At 40.5% G+C, this 24,112-nt stretch overlaps 3 protein-coding genes across 3 annotated transcripts; 1 reads left to right on the forward strand and 2 right to left on the reverse strand.

Moving 5' to 3' along the window:
* Positions 1–117: 117 nt before the first annotated feature.
* LOC115743809 (uncharacterized protein At2g39795, mitochondrial-like) lies at positions 118–2,152 on the reverse strand. Its single transcript, XM_030678784.2, has 3 exons — positions 1,794–2,152; positions 648–988; positions 118–516 (listed from the first exon to the last, which is right to left on the reverse strand). Exons 1-3 carry the CDS (start codon positions 2,055–2,057, stop codon positions 357–359), a joined length of 765 nt encoding a protein of 254 aa, XP_030534644.2. The 5' UTR covers positions 2,058–2,152; the 3' UTR covers positions 118–356.
* A 2,246-nt stretch (positions 2,153–4,398) lies between these two features.
* LOC115743723 (mannose-1-phosphate guanylyltransferase 1) lies at positions 4,399–7,929 on the reverse strand. Its single transcript, XM_030678645.2, has 5 exons — positions 7,686–7,929; positions 6,381–6,512; positions 5,861–5,923; positions 5,528–5,767; positions 4,399–5,406 (listed from the first exon to the last, which is right to left on the reverse strand). The coding sequence occupies exons 2-5, from the start codon at positions 6,489–6,491 to the stop codon at positions 4,735–4,737; spliced, it is 1,086 nt and encodes a 361-aa protein (XP_030534505.1). The 5' UTR covers positions 6,492–6,512; positions 7,686–7,929; the 3' UTR covers positions 4,399–4,734.
* Positions 7,930–17,606: 9,677 nt separating this feature from the next.
* Positions 17,607–19,419, forward strand: LOC115743744 (eukaryotic translation initiation factor 3 subunit G). Its single transcript, XM_030678676.2, has 2 exons — positions 17,607–18,062; positions 18,633–19,419. The coding sequence occupies exons 1-2, from the start codon at positions 17,705–17,707 to the stop codon at positions 19,151–19,153; spliced, it is 879 nt and encodes a 292-aa protein (XP_030534536.1). The 5' UTR covers positions 17,607–17,704; the 3' UTR covers positions 19,154–19,419.
* Positions 19,420–24,112: the final 4,693 nt, after the last annotated feature.

Here is a 24,112-nt window from a genome sequence, read left to right on the forward strand (position 1 = left end):
TAGGTCACAGGTAGGAGACAGTCAATGATAATTCGATGTGTGTAACCCCTTTACCCAGATGAAAATTTGCAAAAACAAATTTCTGTAATTGGCAGAATTGTACCTGGGCACTTCTACTACTGTAATTGGCAGATAGGCATAATCATCAACAAAATGTCTACATGTAGACCAGCGGCATTTAAAGAAACAAGTGCATTGAAAAACTGGATTTGTCATTTTATCAATAATTTCAACTCTCTCGATTAAAGACATTCCCTTCAAGGGGTGGACAACGGACAAATAAGCAGTTGCAATGGAGGATCTCGAAGCAGAACTGAAGACTGAAACCCTACCAACCGATGCCACCTCCTACAAAATTATGCCTCCACAAACTTCTTGAGGTTCTTCAACCACATCAAGTACTCTCTGCTGTCTTTGTTGATCATGTATTCATGCAAGAAATTGGTCGTGCTGGGCTTGATTCCTCTAATCTCTAAATACTTGTGAAATGCTTTCTGCAGGTTCTCATCCAAATCCCTGGAGAAGAGGGAAAGCACGAGAGAAAATGAAATAGTTAGGTCGAGGGACTGTGTGTGACACTAATAAAGGCCAGATACAAACTGTGTATCTTACAGATAAGGGGGGACATGAAAACAAAAAGAGCTTACTGAAAATCAGGCCCTTCATAAGCAATTTGGTCCTCAGAGTCTTCTGGATTCTTAACGGCCAAGCTATCGATTACGATTTCATCGGGGTAAGCAGTGCAGCCAAATTCAATAAACTGTCCGTTCCCCTTGGCAATGCTTACGACTAGAGGAATGCTCGACTGATTAGCCTTCTCGTCGTGGTCGTCCTGGTTGTTGTCATCACCATCTTCTCCGGTCACAAGATCAGGCATGCTGACTTCAACTTTTATCTCTTCACCCTCATACTCCCTTGACAATGTAATGGTTTGAAATCCAGGCTTGTCTTCAATTTGAAACGGGAATCCACCTGGTGCCTCCTCAACCTATAAACCAGGTAATAAGTTCAAACGAAAACGTGAATCTCCTAGGGGAATAACGCTCCATTTCATATTTTCGTAATTCTTATTTGAATTGATTTTTTTTTTTTTTTTTGGCTTCGAACCCTGTCGGTTGGTCTCTCCGCACAGATGGAGAGTTTCTCAGAACGAGGAAATTCAAAATCGGTATAGTTAGTTTTTCTCCCCTAGCAGGCTAGCACATTGTACGCAGTTTCGCATAACAAAGCACGAGCGAAAGCATATTTAATGGCATGATCTTTAATAGAAAATTAAAAGCTAGTTGGGTTTAGAAACATGTCTCTTCCTTAAGTTATGTCTACTCTTCTACAAAAAAACAAAGAAGGTTCAACCATTTGCCTAAAAGAATGTCATCTTTGTTTTCTCTGCCAGGAGAGTTTAACCAGATGACACAAATTTCTCCATGATCCTGTTTTTCTCATGATCCCAAATTAAGAGGTACGCATATCAGGAAGGAAAAACCTCAGCTACATTAGCACCTACAAAGATCATTTGATCATAAAAGCGCATTGCGACTGTAGTAAGACTCAGCAGCTTATGCCCGACAATCATTAGTCCTTCGGGTGTGTCTCGACCCGGAATTTGTGTGTTCATCAACATATATTAATTTATCTCGCCAAAACAGAGCAGCCTACCGTTACGAAATGATCTTCATTCCTATCAGAGTCAAATAAAACGCGCCAACAAATTCCTTCCCACCCCCCATTTCCTAGAGAGCAAACACCATTCAAAAGTCATAATCAAGCAACAACATCGGGTATCGTCAGCTCACCCGATCGTGGTCGTCGGTTTCCTCGGCGCACTGGATCTCCGACTCGAGGATACGGCGGAGAGTCTCGTCGGAGCTGGGCCTCTTCGTGGAGTAGCTACGAGGAGGCAGAAACGGACTGAGGCGAGGCTCGCTGGAAACGATCCTCGCCTGGTTAAGAGCGGTGAAGATGGCAGAGTGGCAATTCCGCTGGCTCCGGAGAGCACGGACCGCGACAGGCGCGAAAGAGGAGGCCGATCGGCGAAGAATAGAAGAGAACGCCGCCATTCCTCAGCAGTTGCGAGAGAGAGAGAGATAGAGAGAAGGGGTAGGGTTTATAGGGTTTCTAGGGTTTAAGGGGAGAGGGACGGACAGAAGCTAACGAGAATTTAGGGTTTTAGAACAAGTTAGGTGAAGAAGAGTCAAGACTTCGAACTCTTAGGCAGACGATAAGGCGCGTCGTATATCTCTAGGGGACTGGGCTGTCAAGTGAGCCCATAGAGCCCATTAAGAATAATTATGGGCCTCTGGGTAAGGGTCATGTAGGCCCATTAGAAAAGTGTTTGGGCTCTATCAGAATGAAACCGACTCTCATACTTTTTATTCTGAAAAATTTTCAAACAAACGCCATTTCACGTCGAGACCCATTTCTCAAAAGAGTCTCAAGAGTGGATATTATCTCAAATAAGGCCTTTAAAGCTTGTCTGGGTCGCACGTGCAAATTCGCTGCTGAAGAAAAAAGACAAATTTTGTTTGGTCTCTATTCAATTATGGAGCGTGTAAGATAATAAAAATTTAAGGTTTAATGAGATAGCTTTTAAAATGAGTTTTGTGTGATTGAGGTCGATTAAAACCTTGTAGACAATGAATCTCTCTCTCTCTTGTTCAATGGAAAATGCATGATTAATCACAATAAGTGAGCTCGAGAGGCATAGGCGGCACTTCTCTCGTATCGCAGAGGCGGCTTTGGAGTTTTGGTTTAGTTTCTCCGGTGGCAGTTGACGATGGAGATCGTTGTCCTAATCTTAGGTTTTGCTACTTCAGAAAAACACTTAATCAAAACTCGATGACATAAAACCGATTTTTAAATACGACAGAATTGATCTTAGCATGTGCAAGATCTGACGGGCTTAATAAGCTGGAGCTGGACTGATAAGCACTGGGGAATGGCCGCTGACGGCTTCAATTATAGTAGGACCCAAAAGATTTTCAATGATTTTTCAGCGCTAATTGTCCTTTCCTGTTTTATTTTATTAAAATAATTAATCTGCTTCTTTTATTTTATTTTTTTATTTATTTTGTTTCTTTGCGATGATTATAGTTGCTATTTCACATCACAAAAAAAGGGTAGGCCAGTCTGGCATCTTCCTTTCTTTGTTCCGGAAGAACATGCATGAATCGCGTGGATCTTCGTCCCCTCATCTTGAAATCTTTACACGAGTGACGTTGCATCCCCACCCCCAACAAAAGTTTAATAGAATTAGTGGGATTTGATTTAATCAACGCAAATACTTAAATGCACAAGTCATAATGAACCATGCCAAAACCATCTACCAGGCATGGATCATGGCATTACAAATCTTCACCCAAAAAAAAAAAAGGGGGCGTAGTTGGGGACCAAAATGGTCGTCAGGCATCAATCATGCGCATACAGAGAATGCCCTGTATTCATATCCTTCGTACCTGACTATTGTGTCCGCTCTCGGGAAAAAATTCAACTTTCACACCGACGATAGAAGTCCTTTCGATCATCGCACGCATTGGAAATATCGGCACCATATTGATCGATTTACAGACAATTGGATACGATCCCAGTGATTTCAAAGAGCACATTCGCAACAACATGAATCTGGATGGTCTTGAATTAGAGACCACCGACAGGATGCTTGTCAAGGCAAAACACAAGGCCTAAAGTTTCATGGGATTCGCTTCACACGCTTCCCTCTTACGAAACGAAACCCATTCGAGACACGCAATGCTGAGGTGTGTGTGACTGGACAAGGGCTAAGCTTTACGAAATACTCTGGCGGCACAAAGGAAACGTCATCAAATCTTCAAACTGCTTTGGGGAACTAAATTCACAAGCTCCTGCACCGGTGCCGGTTCTGTCTCTCCAACAAAGAAAGGAAGGATGTTCACAGTAACCGATCCAACAGTGCATTAAAGGGCACGTTAAGATGTGTTGCAAAGAAAACTACAACGAACTCATTCAAACCGGTACCCGAGCTGACAGATACTGTGAAACTGCCCTTTCTTCTGTACAAAGTGTGTGTATCTAGAGAATGCCTGAGATCTGTGGATTAGCTAGCAGTCTTGAGAAGCAAGCGAAGTAGCAGTCCTTCTGTTTCTGAACTGTCCGTCCAGACAGAACATAAAAACAATCGAGAATCTCCACATGGGGCAACTCGTGACTCTCATTATGTGACTTCTGTCATTGGAACTTGGGCTCCACGCACGTGCCACAATTCATGCAGCCAACACATGGTCTGTGGGGCCAATGGAGAGTTTGCTTTGCAGAGCACCCACACCAATGAATACAAGAAACAGACAGTTGTAGAAAATGGAGTATCCAGCAAACATAATATGCCTAGTCTTTCCCTACACAGTTCTGCACAAAAAAGGCCAGAGAGACCAACACATGATTCAACTTTATTTCTATACATTTTCTAGAGATTGAAAAGCTCACACCAATCATAATTTATGCCCTTTCACTCCACAAGACGCCGACCCTCCAACACACATGAACTTCCAACCTCACTTCACTCCCAAACTTGAAGCAAGCGACCGACTTGTACACTTGTGCAAGAGAAAGAGAAAGGGAAAGGGGGAAAAACATGAACAGACAAAGAAAAAAAAAACAAAGCACCTCTCTTCTTTTTTCCCTCTTCCTTTTTCCGTTTTTTGAACATGGATAGAATACAGACCCTACGCACATGCTCTACTTACTTGCCTAAACATCTTACTCTCACATGACAATCTCTGGTTTCCAAATACTAGACTTGATCTCCTTGTGCGGTAGGACGACACCTCCGTTGCTGTAGATTTCATCCCCGACATGGACATCTTCCCCCAGTATAGTCATGTTTTCTACTCTGGCCCACTGCCCAACCGTCGAGTGCCATCCTATGATGCTGCTGGAAATGCAAGCATGCTTCTTGATGCGGACTCCACGCATGACTGTGCAGCGAGATAGTCTAACTCCCGATTCGACCACACAGCCTGGACCAATTGCCACGTCAGGACCAATCAGACATCCCTCACCAATCTTAGCGGTCTCGTGCACCAAGACGTTGCCGATAATGTGGGGTCCAGTTGCCAATTTCTCTGATGACTTCTTTCTGGTCGAGTCAAGGTAGAGTCTCAGCCCTGTGATGTAATCCCTCGGCTGTCCAATGTCCATCCAGAACCCAGGTAAGACCATTGCGTAGAGCTGATTCTCGGCTGCAATCTTGGGGAAAACCTCCTTCTCGATGGAAGTAGGCCTCAGTTGGATCCGATCAAGGACCGAAGGGTTCAGCAAGTATATTCCGGCATTAATTTTGTTGCCAACAAACAGTTTTGGCTTTTCCACAAATTTCTCAACTCTACCAGTTGATTCTTCCATGATCACCACACCATACTTTGACGGCTCATCCACCTGCATGATGGACGACGGAGTTTTGGGTTCTTGTCAGTGTGCACATAGTCTTTAGCTTTAAATTCCTCCACTCAAAGGAAGGAGCATAAATGAACGAGGAATGAATGAGTAGGACATTCACCTTTGTTACCATTATAGAGGCCTCTCCTCCATGGGCTTTGTGGAATTCGATCATTTCTTTGAGTGGGTACTCGCTTATAACATCACTGTTGAGAACAAAAAACGGCTCACCAGAATCATCCAGCAACTTGTCCCTTGCCAAAGCAAGAGGGCCAGCAGTTCCAAGTGGCTCAGTTTCTTGTGAGCATGTGATCTTAATTCCAAGCTTGCTCTCAAAGTCTTTCAAGAAATTCAGCATAATCTGAAAAATTAAAGAGTATATCAAATCATCAAACTAAAAATACCCCACTCACTGAACGCGTATCATAGACAGACATATTGTCGAAACATTCACCTCTGGTTGGTAATTGATAGCCAAAACCACTTCACTCACTCCAATGGCCTTGAGTGCCTCTATCTGTACAATCCAGAGAGGAATAAGCTTAAGTAAAAGCAGCCACCAAGGACGTAGATTCTTCATCAAGAATTAAGTATCATCATCCAAAAAATAAAGCGATTCAAATGCTAAAACAGTCTGACCAAAAAAAAAAAAAATTCTAAAACAGTGTTTGAACTATTCGAAATAACTATGATCTGCCGGCTCTCCTAAGATGCTATATCTTACTTGTTAGAGAAAAAGCATGTTGATAATCTAACGAATCATCAAAGAACAAAGAACATGGTAGATATAGCTAAAACCGGTCTGCAGCCAATAGTGAATTTACAGTAGGATTATACTCTTACACTGCTCACGGACTGAATACATCTCACAAGTAAATTCACAACCAAGATGAAGTTATCTCCAAGGATAGGAGAGCAAACATGATCAAACAGCATCAGAATAAACTTTCAAACAAAAGGATCTGAAACAATACCTGATGCAGGATCATGGGTTTGTTAGCAAAGTCAACAAGTGGCTTGGGGACACTAAGTGTCAGAGGCCTCAACCGAGTCCCAAATCCACCAACAAGAATTAGAGCCTTCATTATGAAACTGTCCCTAGGTTCCTGTAGGTTACAAAATCTGTATATCAAAGGCGAGTTGAGATAAATGCCGGTTTCTTCAATCTTGTATACACTTATAGGCAGATCAATTGCACGCCCTTCCTCATATACTGCCATGAAGGGAGAAACGGCTCTAATAAACTCCTAGTCGACATCAAAAGTGTTTCTAAAGCTGTAAAAAGATGCCAGATGCAAACAAAAGCAACACCAATCTATCAAGTCACAGATAAAACACCACAGGATACGGATTAAAGAAACAACAAAAGACGGAAGGACCACAGCTTACATCACCACATTTAAAGCGCGGGAAAAAGCAAACTGGTAGCAGGAAACAAATTCCAGCTGCAATACAGCCTGGACTTATAAATGAGAGAAACAAATGAGTTTGTCCACAACCAAATGCTAGTGGGAACTCGCGGTTACAACCCGAGATTCAAAATGACGAATATACCTCATAATGGAAACATACCAATAACATGTTAAATAGTTATAACACAACGACATCTTGCCATCACTACCTTCGGACAATATGGACAAAGCTCATTTTAAGCAAAAACTCATAAAACCGCATGCATAATTCCAAGCCTAAGATAAAATCACTGAAATAACAGGAACTATAGGTACTCAACAGGGTGAAAGAAAGGGAATATTTTCATTCAGTGTGAGCCAGAAACGGATGTGGCTACATATCGACAAAGAGGAACACTCACACACTCCAGTAGCGGGATCAGATTACGGTTCACAAGAACTAGCAGCAAATAATAGCAGATCTAACGCCCCCCGCCCCCCACAAAAAAAATTGTTTTTTTTAGCAGCTATTAAGGCTAAAACGCGCTTAAAGAGGCACGTTTCGATGAACGAGGGAAGATACACGGAGGTGATCTATGAATTACCTACACCACCGACACTTCTTAAAAGCTGAAAACGAAGGCTAAAGAAAGAGAAAAGGAGAGAAAAGAAAAGGGGCAGGAAAATGTCAATCAGAAGCCAAGACAAACAACGGAGAAAGCCCTTTCAAGAAAAGCCATGAATGTATGTGGGGACAGAGCTCCGAATTGAAAACAGCTCCTCCCACAGAACAAACCCAGAATCAAACACCCATTACATTACCAAAAGCGTTCAATTCACGCAGAAGTGAAGGAACCACCTCGCAAATCAGTCACATTCCTTCAATACCTGACCGGATCCGGACGACAGAGAGACCGCAAACCCCGAGCTGGGAACGAATTTAGAGGAGCCGGAAGCGAGTTGCTCTCGCTTCGCTTGAGACAACCCCCCCACCGGAGGATCAGGGGGCGAGATGATTAGCTGTGGAGAGCGAAGAGCAATGGCAAAGAGAGAGATTGGTGGGTATTTATATGTGTGGCCTCCATTAACGGACACTCAAAGCTCTTCGCAATCCATGCGGTACCCGAAATTAAAAATGAAGACGAAAATTCGGAAATCACGAAGGGTTTTTTTTTTGGCTTTTTGTGTGGTCCAAGGAAATTCGGGGGGTCCGGGGAGTGGTTTCGTGGTTGTTTCAGTTTTTGGCCGCTTCGAGAGGTTAGGGATAAAATCGTACTTTCCTAATTGTGGGTCAAAAACAAAAGGGGGAAGAAAGCGGTTTTGATTATTGAGAATGTTCTTTTACGGAAAAGATGATTGGTCGACATAATTTTTCGAATTTGTTTTAGCTAATTAATCTTATTTTATTTTATTTAAAAAATTACAACTTATATTGCCATGATTCAATTCGGATCCACATTATTGATTTCTCATTATCAGACCCAGTTAAAACTACGGAACTTAAGTTTAACTATTCAAAAAACTATATGTGAGCATCCACTCATAGCACAGGTATGATACTAATATTACTAAAAAATCTTGCTTTACAAATCATAGACATTCGGCAAAAGAGACGTTTCAAATATTTTTTCGGTTGTTTGCGGATCCCGACTGTTACCTTCATCTTAGAATACGTAGATTTCCTTAGCCGATGCCATAGTTTTAGGCATGATATTCAATCATTCCTTATGGATGGCAACTTCCATTATCAGTTTGTTGTTCTACGCTAATCATATTGTCAATTTTAATTCACATGGATGTTCTTGGATCAAGTAAGCTACACTTACAATTATGAAACCGAAAAGACTGTAAATACGCTCCCTCTTAGATAAGTTGGGATTTCAAATTGATTTGTTTTAAGATTTCTTGTTCAACATAGAATGGATGTTTTAAGTTGGGGCTCCCACACCCTTCTTCCCCCCCCCCAAGGCCCTTTGGGTTATTTTGTTTCTGAATAATTACATTTTAACCAGTGAAATGAAGTTACTTCATAATCCCACCCGAAAAAAAAAAAAAGGGAAGTAAGAACTACCATGGGAAAAGTGTCCAAACAAGGTCCAAAAAAAAATGTACAGAAAAGAAAAATAAGACAAAAAGAAAAAAACAAAAAATTCATTAGAATATTAAAAAAATATCCACGTCAATGACAACTTGCCATGTAGGACAATTAGTGTGCTCGCCAACGATTTCCGGCAAAAATTGATCGCTTAGACTCAATTGGCACAAATACAAAATGTTTAGAATTAAATTGGCGGTAATAAAATGTTTATGATTGAATTGACATCAATGTCACCCAATGCTGACGAGGGTCGCCAACCCTCTCTTGGGGGCTTGCGGGGGTAGGCCAGCGACCCTAGCAGGTCTTAAATTATTAAAAAAATCATAAAAGAAAGATAAAAAAAGGAACAAATAACAAATATATTAAAAAATATAAAAAAATATCCACATCAATTTCCGATGTACCAAGTGGGACAATCAACGTCCACGCCAGCTATTTTTGGTCAAATTGGCTGAATGGATTTAATTGGCACAAATACAAAAAAGTTTATGAATGAATTGGCACCAATAAAAAGTTGATTGAATTGGTATAAATATAATAGGTTTAATACTTTTTCGACACTTTTCCCGAACTACTGCTATACAGGACAATAAAATAGCAAACGACTCATATCCAAATGTATAGTCACAATATATTTCGAAATATAAGAACAAATCGAGTAAAGAGCGAGATGCAAAAAAAATTATTGAAGATTACACGCGATCTATTTGTTATTCAAATCCATATCGTGTGTGTATATATATTCTGAATAATGGTGTTAGGTTAGGTGAAAAGAAGGAACAAACAAACAAAAAGGCAAATATGAAAGTGGGACAAGAAAATTAAAATCATGGAAAATCATCCAAGAAGCCATCCTTCATCCCCATTATAAATAAAAATCGGGGGGAAAGGACATTATAAAAGTTGCATTATACCTTACCAATAAATAAATAAATAAATAAAAGTTGCATTATATGATGGAGTAACATGCGACTTCGTACTAAGCTAGTACAAAATAGGAAACCGCACTTCACTCATACTCATCGACAGCTTGCCAAAATACCCACGCGACGGCAAGAGTGGAGCTACGTTCGTTGTGCCTATGAAGGTCCATCAGCGGGGAAAGCAACAAAAAAATGTCGTAAACTTATTACATTGATACTAATTTAGTCTATTCGATCAATTTTGATAAAAACATCAGCGACATGAACTTTAGCCTTAGTTCAAGCGTTCTACGTGGCATGACCGACGTTGACATTGACAAATTTACAATTTTTTATACTTTTTCTGATTTTTTTATTTTTTTATTGTAGCCAGCAATGGCTTGGGCGAGGGCCGCGACCCTCACCCGCCAGAATGAAAAAATTGAAAGTAAAAACAAAAAACAAAATAAGAAAAAGGGCGGGGTTATTTCTACTCCATTTGGCTAAGCCACTACTTTTTTCAAACAACAGACCGAAACACCTTTCTATCTCTTCAATTTATTATTTTTTTGATCAACCTAACTAACATAATTGTCTTTGTTTCTATTTCTCTTTAAGTTAGCAATTTCACATTATAAATATCAAATTACACCGAATAAAATATCATCTTATCATGCATTATGTTATCACTTTGCTTAGATAAGGTCTTTATTTTTAATTACAAAAATTGTATAAAAGGTTAGATATTTCTAGTTATAATGGTTTATGAACACACAATTGACTGCTTATTTTTTATGAAATAATTTGAGAGAAACTTTATTTCAAAGTTGAAAATTAAAATTCAATCTAATGATTTAGTAATTTTTGACCTTGTGGATGATTTTCTGTAATAAATTTATAGGTTTCTAAAGCTAAACATCGTTGATTTATGCATCCTTTTGAGCTTGGATGTGGTTGAAAATTTATTTACATATTTTGTACTTTCAATCTCGCACTAGATTTTTTTAGGGGAAAATTTTAAGCATATTTTGAAGTTTTGATCCACTTGCTATAAGATTGAATTAATAATTGATATTAAGTACCTTCTTCATAGTGGGAGTTGAACAGCAAGAAGTTTTATGTTATTTCCTTTATGTGCCTATCCTTTGTTAATATTTAGATATGATCTAAATAAAATAGTTTGACATTTGATCATGCTTTTAACATATTAACCTTTTCCAAATTTTGATCATTTTTTTTTACAATTTTTTCATCATGATTGGCTAAATAATTAAATTGAATTTTAATTTTCGACTTTGAAATATAGTTTCACCCACATTATTAGAAAGAAAGGCAATTAATTGTGCGTTCATAAGCTATCATAAATAGAAACTTCTTTGCAAATGAAAAAATGAGACCATGACTTAAAATTGACAACATTCTCTAGGTGGAATGATAATGAGATATGGTAAATTAATATATTGATGGGTGTAATGGAATAGTTATATTATGAAATTAATGAGAGAGATGATAGAAATAAAGACACTTTTGTAGATTAGCCTAATAAAAGAATAAACAATAAATTGGAGAGAGTGAGGAAGGTATTTCGGCAAGTTAACAAAAAAAAAAAAAAGAGTTGTATAATTTGTCCACACCAACGTCAATCGTGCAACGTAGGATGATCGGCGTCTATGTTAGCAATTTTTGGCCAAAATTGGCCATATGAACCCAATTGACACTTCGACAACAAAAAAAAAAAAACTGAATTGGCACAAACATAGAATGTTTAGAACTAAATTGATCAAATTGAAAGATTTATAATTGAATTTGTGTCAATTTGATAGGTTTATGACTTTTTTAGTATTTACCTCATCCATTGAATCATCTCGTACAACACGCAAGCAAGCTAAATCGAGAAATTGAAAAATGAAGGAGGATATTTCTTCTTTTGTCAAGCAACCTAACACAAAATTCTTTTATTTTTCAACCAAAATAAATAAAAAAACCCTAATAAAGTTATAAATTGTTTGACTTCGGATCTAAGTCGACTTTGATAATTCATTAGGTTAAAACTTGACCATAGAAATTATAGATCAAGACCATCTTCTCATTATGAAGCATGCAAACCGAGACTCTAGAAGAAACAGGATGCTAACATATCTACCTAGGGCCAACAATGCCATTGATGCTTATGTCGATAACTATTCTCCATGTACTTAATGTGCAATACATGCGAACTAGATGACCCGCGAATTGTTTGCGTCTAGGACACCATATGAGTCGGGTCACGACTCGCACGCAGAGTTTTGGCATGAGATGTTGCGGATCCCCAACCTATAATGCGGATTAAACCTACTGATTTCGCGACTTCGTTTGCTTTTCGAAGTAAAGTTTGGATTGACCCGAAATGACCGAGTTGAATGTTGCTCCTTTCTTTCGAAAGAAAAGAGCACGCAAGCACCTTGGATTCTAGAGAGGGAAACGCCCGCCACATAAAAGGCTCTTGATCTACGTCCGATTCTAGCGGCGGATCATTGACCACAAACAAAGAGAGGATCAGATCTGGGGTCTGCAACGTGCCCACCTTCAGATTAATACCAAATTTGACTCTGATTTCTCCTTTCTTTCCTTGTTTTTCTGGTCATCTGCATGCGAACACGTGCCTTTTATTGGGGCTTCTCCCCTTTATCGGTAGAAAATAATATGTGGACAATGAAAATAATTTTAGGTATTATAGGTCGAAACCCAGCACAGGACCATGTTGAGATGGTCTTTGCTTAGAAGTTAGATGCTAGACAAGTATAAACATAGATCTGGACCTTCATGCGATTAACCTAACGCAAGAATGGCGTTGACTTTCTTTTGGTTGTCCCCCTTTGACCACGTAGCAAGTTATGGCTATGTTTGGTTAAGATCCTCCTTTCAAGGTTTTGGCCTGCTTAAGGTCAGAAATATTCTTGTAGTGCCAACGTATATTACCCAAATTCGTGGCCGGCCTGGTTTTTCTTTGTCGCCCCTTTCCCCTTTTTTGTTGCAAGGACTGCCATTTGCCACTCCTAAATTTGTAAAGGTCGATGATAGTTCAATTTGGTTTGGGCCGAAGAAGCAACGTCACTCGATCATTATCAAACTAATTGAGTTTTCCGAGAAAAAAACCTACTAGTGGAGGAAGACCACGAAAGACATATATGTGGACGATCTCAAACCCTCTCAGCCCGCCGACTCGAATTCTTTTACGGTTAGGGTTTCCATTGAAATGGTTGATGTCGATTGTGCAAGTTTTGTGACTGTATTGCAATGGACCAAATCAGCAAAAGGGAGAAGGATGATGTATCTGCCGAGAGAAGCTTGGGAGGTCTCTCTTTCGTTGGCGTATCTTGAGGTGCAAAAAACCACACATGCTTTTCTGATGATGTGAGCCACACAATGACAACCTGGTGGGACGAGGACCGACATGGACCCTTAAAACCTCGATTAGGGGTAGTAATAATGGCATAGTTAAGGTGATCCCGGTCAGACAACTCTTGTTTCTTGGGCTGTCGGTGGGTTTAAAGACTAGTATTCTAAATTACTCAAAAGGGCAAAATTTGCTACCTATAGTAATCACCCACTTCCCAAGTTACGTGTGTTTGGTTTCTTAGCTATTCAACACATATTGCTCGTAGACTTTTTCCGCGCCGCATGAGATCTTCGGCATTAGAATATCTTGAACCTTCATCTTGTAGAGTAATCAAAAGAGATGTCGGTATGGCAATAATTTATACTGTGATGCGATGACTGGTCAGTGAGAAAACTGATTAACAACACGTATGAATTGAGTGAAAAACCAAATTTATGTGGGATTGGTCTATGACCATGTAATTGCCAATACAACCAGTATCAGAACGTGTGTAGGAGTAGAACCATTTCTTCCCTATTTTTCTCCTTCTCTCTGTATGTCTATTCTTTACCAACTTCATATCTTGATGAATCTCCTTATGAACCATCCTTCGGTTCCAATCTGGTTTTCATTCAAATCAGAAAGAGAACGGTCAAGTTCCTATGTCTGATAGCGATGTTGGGATTGCATTGACCAATGCGTTCAAGACTCGTTCCTCAATTAACCCTTGATCTGCCGAACAGGGACGAGCCACCTTTGGACCACCAAAAAAAAAGAGAGGATGAACCACCTTTTTAGCTTTGACTCGGACACATATATAACGCACATGGGTTGTTTGTACGACTATTACTTTTAAAGGATATAACAAAAAGGGATTTTATTATACACATAGTTATCGAGAACCAGTTACTCGAGATTCTCGATTATTCCATTTTGTGATGTTAGCAATGTATAATGATCAAATATGATTATTTTCTTCTCGAGACCTTTTACTTTTTTTCATCATGTGAGAGTTAGGTTAATCCCCGTTTATCTACTTCTATCGAAGTTTGGGGGGGAGAGAAACGTTTGCATTCCGCTACAAAATTTATTTAGTACACTACGGAAGGTTTCATTTTTCTATTAATAGGGGTTCTGGGTATTGGTTTATATGGTTCCAATGAACTAACATTAAATTTAGAACCATTAGCTAATCAATCGTATCTTGTGGCATTGGAAATAATATTATCTATTGGATTTCTTATTGCCTTTGCTGTTAAATTACCGATTCCCATATACTATGTGTATACTTGTTCCAATTGTCGTATATTGTTCCGAGTCGAGATCACCCACACAAGCCAAAGTGTCGAGCCAATTGATTCAATCGATTTGCACAGTGTTTCGATTGACTTTTTGGTAGACGGATGTTCGACCTCATGCCATTAAATTGTAATAAAAAAAAAGGTGAAGCTTCAATACTGTATAAATACACTCGCACCATCCTAGAATGACTTTGAAATTGGCAAATCGTAAAAAAAAGACTTAGGATTAGATTGACACATTTGAAAGATATAAAATTGAATTGGCCATCGTGCAACGGGTTTATGGCTTTTTAGATAATTATTCGTTCTCTTTGGTGTCACGTCGTTCAATCTTCACAGATTTTTTTTATTCGGCCCTAAGTTACAAGCCGGTCTGAGTCCATAAAGGGAGCCGATTGCCCGGCCCGGCCATCAGGCCCATCACAAAGCATTCTTCTACAATAAGCCCGGATCCACCTTGTGCGGTAGGACGATGCCTCCGTTTTTGTAGATTTCATCCCCCCACAAGGACGTCTTCCCCCAGGATAGTCACGTTTTTCCACCCGGGCCCGCTGCTCGACCGTCGAGCGCCATCCTATGATGCTGCTGGAAATGCAAGCATGCTTCTTTGAGAAATATATGATAGCCTTGAAATGCTGCAAAGTTGCTTGGCTGAGAAGCATCGTGGAGAGCAAAAGGTGTTTGTTCGAAATGGACGATGTGGGGGAAGCGCGGCGCGGCAGGATTGGGCGGGATTGAGAGATTTGTTAGGAGGCGTTTCCGACGCGGAATAAATCGATCGCCTCGATCATGGGTACTGTTCCCCAGCTTAGTTTGGCCAAGCTTTCGCGGAAGGATTCTTCGACTTTGTTCGTGAAGGGTGCGTTCGATCAAGGGCGAGAGAAGAAGCACCCGGACCTTATGGCAATCGGCAAGGAAGGATAGTTTGACTTGTTCTTTGGCTCCCCTTTGCTATTTCCTACTTTTATTTTTCAATGATTGCATACATGAATTGTGTATAAAGTTAGTTTTGAACTCTGCCATTAAACAGGGACATCCAGAAAGCTTAGAAATAAAAGTCTCCAAACCTCCCGTCTCTCGCGACGGCTATGTCCAACAGTAGTGCGAGTTAAATTCTTAGAACCTACATTGCACATTGGGGTGGGGCAATCGAATTGTCAATATTTTGTTAATTAGCATAATTACTCTAAGTATAGGTTAATTTGACCACCCTAATTTCGAAGTTTTGGCCCGAATAAGTTTTTTTTTAACAATAAAATTGGCCTCTCTATTGTCCCCCCACTCAAATCTCAAAAGTCTTTTTTCTTACCATAAATGTTCTAGGCATGGACTAATTTGAAACTCCACTAAATTCTATGCTTTGAACCCAAATACATTCTTTTAAACGACAACGATGGTCTTACTAAATGAAAAACTCAAGCTTAAAAGTCAACTCTGTATATTCTCTTTGACCAAAGTCAAAATATTTAAAGGTGAAGTTTTAGTTCTCAAATTTTGATTCTTGCATGAATGTGATTTTTGCTCTTATGAGCATTGAATTCATGTTGTGATACATTCAATTGAGCTAAATTTGAAGGATATTTTTAAGTACATTTTATTATTGAGTGTCTTTAGTCACTAATTAAGCAACCACAGATAAAAAAAAAATTACAGTATTACATAACTTAAGATATGTGTAGTCTTTTTTTTTTTTTTGTGTAAAGTAAGAATTAAGATATGTGTAGTCAATGTACGAAAAATCCAAACATTTGTTATAATGTACATTTAACCTGAAGTAGTCGCTAGCAAATGAGAAGACCCTTTTTTTAATGAGCTTTTGGGAGAATTATGTCAATAATGTTAATGTTTGTTGTTCGGTCTTAGTTCAATCGCGTGCAAGAGTTATGACCTAAATTGTTTTGCAAGTTTTGCTTAGTGACACTTATCTCGCGTGAAATTTATGGTCACAATGCTCACGTGTATGCCAAATTCATAAACGTCTCATGAATAATCAGGTTCATTTAAACAAAGCAAACAAAGAAGTTCATGTAAGCATCCTAAGAGATCCTCCAACATAAAAAAATTGAAAAAACATTAAAATAATATTAAAATAATATCCACATCAATACCAATCATGCCACATAAGACGACCGGCGTTCACGTTAACGATTTCCGTCAAAAAATTGGTAGGATAGACTCAATTGGCATAAATCCAAAAAGCTTATGATTAGATTGACACAATTAAAAAGTTTGGCATCGAACCGACACTGATGCAAAAATTTTATGACTTTTTGGACACTTTTCCCGCTGACTTTATATCCTGATGAATCGCCTTATGCACCATCCTTTGGTTCCAATCTGGTTTTCATTCAAATCAGAAAGAGAATGGTCAAGGTCGTATGTCTCATAGCAATGGTGGGATTGCATTGACCAATGCGTTCAAGACTCGTTCATCAATTAACCCCTGATCTGCCGAACAAGGACGACCCACCTCCTTAGCTTGACTCGGACATATATATTACCCACATGGCTTGTCTACACGACTACTACTTTTAAAGGATATAACAAAGTGGGGGTTTTTATTAGACACACGGCTATCGAAAGCGTCGGTGAATTTTTAATTTACAAGTCGGAGGTCGCCCGTTCAAATCCCAGCTATTGCGTGTATACTGTTCCAAGTCAGGATCGCCCACACAAGCCCAAGTGCCGAATTCAATTGTTTCATAGGACTTGCGTAGTGTTCTATTGACCTTCGGGTGGCGGGATTTCTAAACTCATACCCTTGAATTCTCATAAAAAGGTAGAGCTTACGCTCGCACCATCTTAGAATAAATTTGAAATTGGAAAATTATCAAAAAAATTTAAGACTAAATTGACACAATTAAAAAGTTTAGAACCGAAATGACCGATGTACAATAGATTTATGACTTTTTGAATAATTGTCCTGTCTTTTCGGCGTCACGTGGTTCCATCTTCACAAAAGTTTTTTTTATTGGGCCCTTATAAGCCGGTCTGAGCCCACAAAGGGCGCCGATTGCCCGGCCCGCCCATCACAAAGCATTCTTCTACAATGAGCCCGGATCCACCAGCATCTACGGGCCCAAACACTCGACTAAGCCCGCCCAAACGATGATGTATATATGTCTTCCTCCGGGTCACGTTCCACTTTTTATCCTCTTCATCTCCAATTTTCGTTTGTCCTCGCCACACAAAACCCTAGAACTTCACCGTCATCCCCCGACCTTACTTGATTCTCTTCAGCTCGAGAGATGGCTTTCGACAGGAACGGATTGGCGGCGCCGCCGAAGCCGAGCAAGCTCCGGTGGGGGGAGCTCGACGAGGACGACGGGGAGGATCTGGACTTCCTGCTGCCGCCTCGCCAGGTGATCGGCCCGGACGAGAACGGCATCAAGAAGGTGATCGAGTACAAGTTCAACGAGGACGGAAACAAGGTGAAGATCACCACCACCACCCGGGTCAGGAAGCTTGCCAAGGCTCGGCTCAGCAAGAGCGCGGTGGAGCGTCGGAATTGGGCAAAATTCGGAGACGCCGTCCACGAGGACGTCGGTGCCCGACTGACGATGGTGTCCACAGAGGAGATACTGCTCGAGAGGCCTAGGGCTCCTGGTATTGTCTTAGTCTTTTCTTTTTTAATTTTTCCCTCTTCTGGGTATTTCCTCTCTTATGACTGTGATTTTGCGTGCGCGTATAGATATGTATTAGTATGATGCAAAACTGCGGGATCGTTCTGTGGAGTTGGTAAACCAGTTTGCATCTACAGCTGGTGCTCAGCATATGAACTCCCTAATTATCTTCCATAGACATCTCTTTAACAGTCATTCAATTGTTTTTGGAGAAGGAATCTAATACTTCGTCTTCCTGACTCTGTCCAATTATATCTTGATTAGTTGATCTTCCATCTGGGTTGAAATGGATCTCCCTGACCTGCTGATCTCTCAATCAGTTGCTGGAGGAAGCAATGTGGAAAATTTGAATAGATTGCATTTGTATTTAATTGTAAAGACATATATTCACTTGACATTTTGCCTTGCTGATGAAATCTCTCAATTTGATAAAGCTTTAAGTGTGAGGGAATTGGCAATCTCAAGTGAAATTGTTTGTTGAAGGAATCTTTGTAGGTCCAATGTTGCTCTTTTTTTTTTTTTTTTTGGGTCTAATAGGAGATCTTTATGACAGGTACTAAAGCTGAAGAAACGAAGGCAAGTGGGGATAGCTTGGCTCAGCTTACTAAAGGAGGTGCTGTTCTCATGGTTTGCAGGACCTGTGGTAAGAAGGGAGATCACTGGACATCGAGATGCCCGTACAAGGACCTTGCTCAACCAGTTGAGACTTTTGTTGAGAAGCCTGCGACAGCAGAGGCAACGACCACTAAGGGAGCTTATGTGCCTCCTAGCATGAGAGCTGGAGCAGAGAGAACTGGGACGGAGATGAGGCGTAGGAATGAAGAGAACTCTGTCCGTGTGACTAATTTGTCAGAGGACACTCGAGAGCCCGATCTGCTTGAACTGTTCCGCACATTTGGCCCAGTTAGTCGTGTGTATGTTGCGATTGATCAGAAGACAGGTTTGAGCAGAGGTTTTGGTTTTGTCAACTTTGTAAACAAAGAGGATGCTGAGAGGGCCATCAATAAGCTCAATGGATATGGCTATGATAACCTCATCCTTCGTGTTGAATGGGCGACACCCAGAGCAAACTGAAACAAAACATGCGAGGTGTTGTCAACCCCAGCGCAGCCCTAGAGCGCTGCCGTTGGGCCTGGACTTTTTCTTCTTTGGGTTTATTGAAGAATATATGGTTTTTTAAAGTTAGTGTTTCAATTCTCTTCTCTCTTGAGTAACTTGTTGCAAATATTGTTAGGGGAGTGAGAACTGAATTTTGTGTTGCAATATTGAATCAACCCTGCTGCTTCGGTAATGATCAATTTCAATCTCATTCAAAGTTGGGACATTTCCATTTTTCAGAGGAGCTTCTTTACCATTGCCTGGACAAAAAGAAGTTAATGTCTTGTCTCACGAGGCATATTTCTTTGGACAAGGTGTAATAATTTTGTCCAAGCTCCAGCTTTGCTAGTTGAGCGGTAGAGGTTACAGCATGGTATGCCTGGCTTGCCTAATGTTGCTTCTTTCGTTCAGTTTGCGTATTGTGGAGTTAGATCCTCAGCTTAGCTACCGACTGTGTATAGTCGGAATGGATGGAATTCAGCTCGCTAGTCAATGTAATGTATCATCCGTGCCGCATAAATGTGATTTTCGCACTCCTATGATTATTTCCTCCAATGGCTCTGAATTTTGTTCAGCCATTAAGTATGTCGCCATGTTTTAGTGCTTTTTCCTCATCAAGATGGTGTGGCACGTACTATTAGTAGTTCCATCGAATCCTGAACGATCTCTAGCTGTTAGGTCTTGTATGTAAGCATCTTTGGAATCCCGTGAAGGGGATTGGGTTTTTTGCTGTTGGATGCTTGCACTACCATGGAAGAAGTTCTACGGGATGATGAAGTTGATCTACAGTTAGAGAGAGAGAGAGAGAGAGAGAGAGAGAGAGAGAGAGAGAGAGAGAGAGAGAGAGAGAGAGCCCCTCTAGGGAACGTCAATCGATAGGAATATTTGATGCTGAATTTGTAATTTACTTGGAATTCTGTCTCATATTGCCAATTTGGATCACGACCCAAAATTACGTACTCCAGTTTCTCTCCCACAAGGACCTCGTAGCTGCATGGTTCTATAAAGCCAAGATATGTCTTGCTGAAAATGGACTGGGGGAGCCCAGGACAGAGCATTCTGCTGCAGAGCCAGATGGTGATTCGAACTAGGTTCTTTGCATGCATTACATGGAAGCTCCGGTGCTGGGACTGGTGGCCGGAGAAAACTCGTCGCTTCTCCTAGTTTAGGTCTCCCCTAAGGATCCGGACGCGCACACCACAAACCCGCCATCATCAAGCATCGCATTGGCTTCTAATCAAAACAAGAACCCACCATCATGAAGCCATCCCGTTTGCTTCTAATAAAAAACAAGACCCCAATGGCTCATCAGCTGCGTCAAGGATGCTATTTGACAGGTAAAGCAGCCGAACCCACTTAAACTCGCGGAAACGGTATTCCACATCCTGATAAGTCCTTCCTTAACTTGTGGAAGATGGTTCTCCACATCCTGATAAGTCCTCCCGCAAGCAATCTCCATCATCACAAGTTTGCAACCACGAAGCCAAACATGCTAGATTCTTTCGCAGCCTTCCCATCTTTCACGTATTCTACTGCCTGATAAACCATGTGTCATTTGAACCCTCTGTCGGCAGTAGCCATTCCGAAATCACCGAGCTTTGGTCGTGAAATTTGTGTCCGATAGTACATGAGCTGATATTATGTCCCTGTGAAGTACACGTTGCTGTAAGTTTCATAAAAGTAATTAAGGGCCGACGCCACGCCTAGAGCTATCTTGTCCCGCACATCCCCAAAGGGATGATTTTCAAGTCTACCGTTGGGCATGCGAAAACTCGTGTTTCTCTTGACACCATCCAATAAATTGCACCAGGTTTCGATGCCTCATGAGGCTGATAATCCTTACTTCTTCGATGAACACCTTCTCGGAATGTCTGGATCTTGCGAAGATTCTCTTGACGGCCACTCTCACGATCTATGCGGCACAGCGTTCCTTTGTAACTTGGCCATATGCTACTCGGCTAAGACTCCGATCATTTTTGCTATAATATTTACTTCTTTGACTAGGTCAACCGGTGGTGGGACCCACCCTTGAAAAAAAGAATTGAAGGTTGAAAAGTCAACAAAAGAAAATAAAAAAAAAGAAAAGAAAAAGAAAAAGGACCCACCCTAAAATAGGGGACCTTTATTTTTTAAACCGAGAGCACGCACGAAGAAGAGAGAGAAAGAGAGAAAGAGAGAGAAAGAAGAAAGGAAAGGGCTTTCTTGTGCGTCCACGTCACGTCACCTCGCCAAGTCGTCCTGACCCCGATTAGCAACACCTGGTAAGCAATCATAACGTTGTTGGCTGATGAGCTTTGTTGTGAAAATGTCATTTGTTTTAGCTTGCGAAATCAGTTTGTGATATACATATTCTGGATTAGTTTTGTGAATTATTGGGGATGATGGATTTATTTTCCTGATCACTTGAAATCCAGTGGAGAGTTATGAGTATGCATATTGTGCATGGACTAAGTGGTGCACAGTGATGCGAGCCACCTCTAGAGCCTTGTACTATTGATATGTGCTGTTCAAGGGCTAAGTGCTACACGATGACGTGAGTCTTGTGTGAACAACCTCTAGAGTCTTATACAATTGATATGTGTCGATCAAAGTCTAAGTGCAACATGATTATGTGAGTCTTGTGAAAGCCACCTTTAGAGCCTTGAGATGTGATGTGATGCGAGATTGGTCAATGGGATGGATCATTGGCATGTGATTTAAAGTCGTTGGAATGGACCATTGGTGTACGATTTTATGACATTAATCAATGCAATAAATCATTGACGTTTTGTTTTGACATTACTGATAGAACTGAATTTGTTGAAAAGATGGGATTTGTTTTTGACCTTGTACATATGCTGTGTTGAGAATTGCTAATATACGTATACTTTTTTGGAAAGACACAGCCCGCTTTGGTATTGTATGTGCACAAACCGTGGTATTCGACAACGTGTATTGTAGTATTTTACTATTCATGTGACAACGTAATTCATTGTTCATTATGATCGTATGCATACAAATATTTGCTGAAAGTAAATAACTTATATTTGAAGTTATACATTTATTATGAATCGAAATATTGATTTTCGTTACGGTTTTGTAAATATACATAGTAGGTGCTCGATCCGCTTAAAAGAGATGTACTACTCGCTGAGCTGTGGTTGCTCACTCTATTCCTTCCAATCTTTTTCAGGTTCTTCATTTAGTGACTAATAGAACGAGAGGGATATAGACGTGAACATTGGTAGTTGTTGTTTTAGTTGCTGTTTGGATATGAGTACAGTTGAGATAGTTGGATATATATACTTTAATATCAGGTTTGTATTTAAGACTGTATCCTTTGGGTGAAAGGACGGCCGTGTCATATTTGATGGTTTCAGGGTGTGACATTTGCAAAGCCATCAGTAAGCTGCAACCCACTCTTGACAAGACAACTTCATTTGAAAACGCTGCTTTTGCTCGAGAATCATATATTTTCCTCTTCTCCACGAGCAACCCCGGTCGCAACTGGTGATAGCAAGAGACATGCTGTGAGATCTGTCACAAAGTATGGTCAACCAGCGAATCATGCAGTTTGATTGAGAGAGGGTTGTGTTAGCTGATTGCCGACATGCAACATCCAAGTTTGAAGTGAATTCCCACGAATTGATACCGTATGTTTGCTCATGGATGTCATAAGAAGCTGAAGACCCAATTACGATCGATTCGCGGAAGTGCTTCATGAGATCAGTGAGGCAGGAAAGGGAAAAGTTGGTTTTACAGTCGAGCAAAGCTGTGTTGTCATTGAATGACCAAAAGGTGCTGAGGCTCTTGGTAGTGGAATTGTAGGTCACCAAGCTATATAATTCAAGATCCCAACTGCCATCTACCAGCGAGGAAAGTGAGTTGCTGATGCCAATGTGCCAACGTTCGGGTACAAATGCTTGACTTCCCCATCTCCAAGCACGTCAAACTCCACAACTGCAATTTGGTTCTTTGTGCCATCATCCATCATGGCCTCGTTGACCAATTCTAACTAGGCACGACCAAAGTCGGGTGGGATTGCAAAGCCAACCGGAGCGAGGAAAGATGCCAAGCCTTCGCCAATTTCCATGGGACTAAATCTTTCCGCAAAAGAGAATCGGGTCAAGAAATCCACTTCCCTTTCTATAGAAGAATCCCTTATATTCAATCCTGGCGTGCCCGCCAAAGAGTTCGTCTTGGACATTGCCATCGAAGCTAGGTATATTGAACGGAAGAGGTCTAACAATAAGAAACCAAGGGAGATCAGAACCCGAAGATCCCGTTCTATACATCGTTTTACTTAGCTTGTAATTGCTGTATGGACAAAGTTTGCAGCTTGAACTGTTTCATTGGCAGAATTACACCTTGCTTCAGATTTTGAAAAGATCATTGCCATTGTCATAGTTGGTAGGTGCATATAAATGATGCAGAGCATCATTTGAGATTCATCTTCTTGAAATATAGCACATTAAATGCTTGGACTCGTATAAAGAAATTCGACTAGACCAAGTACGTATAAGAGCTGAATCTCAAATAATGCTCTGCATCATTTACATGCACCTACCAACTATGACAATGGCAATGATCTTTTCAAAAGATCATTGCCATTGTCATAGTTGGTAGGTCTGAAAAGATCATTACCATTGTCATAGTTGGTAGGTGCATGTAAATGATGCAGAGCATCATTTGAGATTCAGCTCCCATACGTACTTGGTCTAGTCGAATTTCTTTATACGAGTCCAAGCATTTAATGTGCTATATTTCAAGAAGATGTTTTATTATGAAGACATAAGGACGATCAACATGATCTGTAACTTAAGAAGCTATATGGCCTATGTAACATTTTGGCTGGTCTCCTTCCCAACCTTTCGTCTTGATGTCCAACGCCCTCATTGTCTCTAGGCTTTATGAAGGAGGGGCAGTAGTCAAGCAACCTTCGCTGGTGACTGAGTT

The sequence above is a fragment of the Rhodamnia argentea genome, chromosome 5 (assembly GCF_020921035.1).
Source record: "Rhodamnia argentea isolate NSW1041297 chromosome 5, ASM2092103v1, whole genome shotgun sequence".
Taxonomy (NCBI): domain Eukaryota; kingdom Viridiplantae; phylum Streptophyta; class Magnoliopsida; order Myrtales; family Myrtaceae; genus Rhodamnia; species Rhodamnia argentea.

Excerpts from the sequence above, each read along its gene's own strand:
- LOC115743744 (XM_030678676.2), top strand. The coding sequence starts at position 17,705 with ATGGCTTTCGACAGGAACGGATTGGCGGCGCCGCCGAAGCCGAGCAAG. Across the intron at positions 18,063-18,632 it reads CGAGAGGCCTAGGGCTCCTG|GTACTAAAGCTGAAGAAACG; the intron begins GTATTGTCTTAG and ends TCTTTATGACAG.
- LOC115743723 (XM_030678645.2), bottom strand. The coding sequence starts at position 6,491 with ATGAAGGCTCTAATTCTTGTTGGTGGATTTGGGACTCGGTTGAGGCCT. Across the intron at positions 5,924-6,380 it reads AACCCATGATCCTGCATCAG|ATAGAGGCACTCAAGGCCAT; the intron begins GTATTGTTTCAG and ends TGGATTGTACAG. Across the intron at positions 5,407-5,527 it reads CCTCTATAATGGTAACAAAG|GTGGATGAGCCGTCAAAGTA; the intron begins GTGAATGTCCTA and ends TCCATCATGCAG.
- LOC115743809 (XM_030678784.2), bottom strand. The coding sequence starts at position 2,057 with ATGGCGGCGTTCTCTTCTATTCTTCGCCGATCGGCCTCCTCTTTCGCG. Across the intron at positions 989-1,793 it reads AAACCGACGACCACGATCGG|GTTGAGGAGGCACCAGGTGG; the intron begins GTGAGCTGACGA and ends CCTGGTTTATAG. Across the intron at positions 517-647 it reads TATGAAGGGCCTGATTTTCA|GGATTTGGATGAGAACCTGC; the intron begins GTAAGCTCTTTT and ends CCTCTTCTCCAG.